This window comes from Pyxicephalus adspersus, unplaced genomic scaffold, assembly GCF_032062135.1.
Source record: "Pyxicephalus adspersus unplaced genomic scaffold, UCB_Pads_2.0 Sca1759, whole genome shotgun sequence".
NCBI lineage: Eukaryota > Metazoa > Chordata > Amphibia > Anura > Pyxicephalidae > Pyxicephalus > Pyxicephalus adspersus.
The window spans coordinates 1-1,038 of NW_027318766.1; the positions used below are offsets into that span (position 1 = coordinate 1).

The 1,038-nt window shown below is 35.3% G+C and overlaps 1 protein-coding gene across 1 annotated transcript in view; it reads left to right on the plus strand.

The window, feature by feature from the left end:
- Positions 1–455: 455 nt before the first annotated feature.
- Positions 456–1,038, plus strand: part of LOC140321266 (myosin-binding protein C, fast-type-like) — a gene marked incomplete at its 5' end in the record, with an annotated part of 4,446 nt that continues 3,863 nt past the window's right edge. Inside the window, 2 exons of the mRNA XM_072398085.1 lie at positions 456–615; positions 735–839. Of these exons, the coding sequence (XP_072254186.1) occupies positions 456–615; positions 735–839 (265 nt within the window). The remainder of the gene's footprint in view (positions 616–734; positions 840–1,038) is intronic.

Consider the following 1,038-nt stretch of genomic DNA (forward strand, 5'->3'; position numbering starts at 1 on the left):
GGTGTAAGCGTCCTTCAAACCTGACACAGTTGGACCAGTTTTCTCAGGAAAGGTGGACCAAAATACCTGTTTAAAGGTTCAAATGTCTCATTAAGAAACTACAGCGGTTTGCAGCAATTGCATAACCAGCATGTTGTTTTGTCCTCCCCATTTTATTTTCTTTACAATTTGAAATATTGTGGTCAATTTTAAAGAGAAATCTGATTTTTGTTTAATACAGAATAAACAATGATGGGTGGGCAATTACTTTTGCATCAAGTTTCAAATTAATAAATGTGGGTTCTTTTGTGGAGGGGTACCAACAAATTTGTTCACATCTGTGTATCTCCCCATCTTTTCAACTCTTAAGTTTCCTCTAATGTGGATGCGACTTTTTATTTAATATAGAGGCTTTATTCAATATTTTATTTGTACAATTTTAGCTAATACATGTTTTCTTTCTTTTTTTATTGTAGGAGTTCACAGACATTGAAGGCAGGGTGCATGTACAAACAGAAAAAGACCTGAGCAGCTTTGTTATTGATGGAGCAAAACGAGAGGATGAAGGCAATTATAAGATATTAGTGACCAACCCTTCTGGACAGGATACTGCCAATTTGTATGTCAAAGTAGTAGGTAAGAAACTAAAAACGTATGTACATTAAATAGAATTATAATTTCAGAAAAAGTTGATGTATAGCAGACAACTGAAAAGCATTACTTATGGACTCTTTACATGATATTTTCTATTTCAGATATTCCTGATCCTCCACAGAATATTCGGATCACAGGTGTTGGAGAGGACTGGGCAGATGTTGTTTGGGATCCTCCAAAATATGATGGTGGGCAACCTATTTTAGGTAAGCAAAATATAGAAAATCACCTGCCATTTTCCTATGTTTCCGCTAGGTGGTGCTGATTGCTTTATTTACATTTATAAAAAGAGCAATAGTTAGTTTCAATTACCGTATTTTTCGGACTATAAGACGCACTTTTTCTTCCCCAAAACTGGGGGGGGAAAGTGGGTGCGTCTTATACACCGAATACATATTAAATATA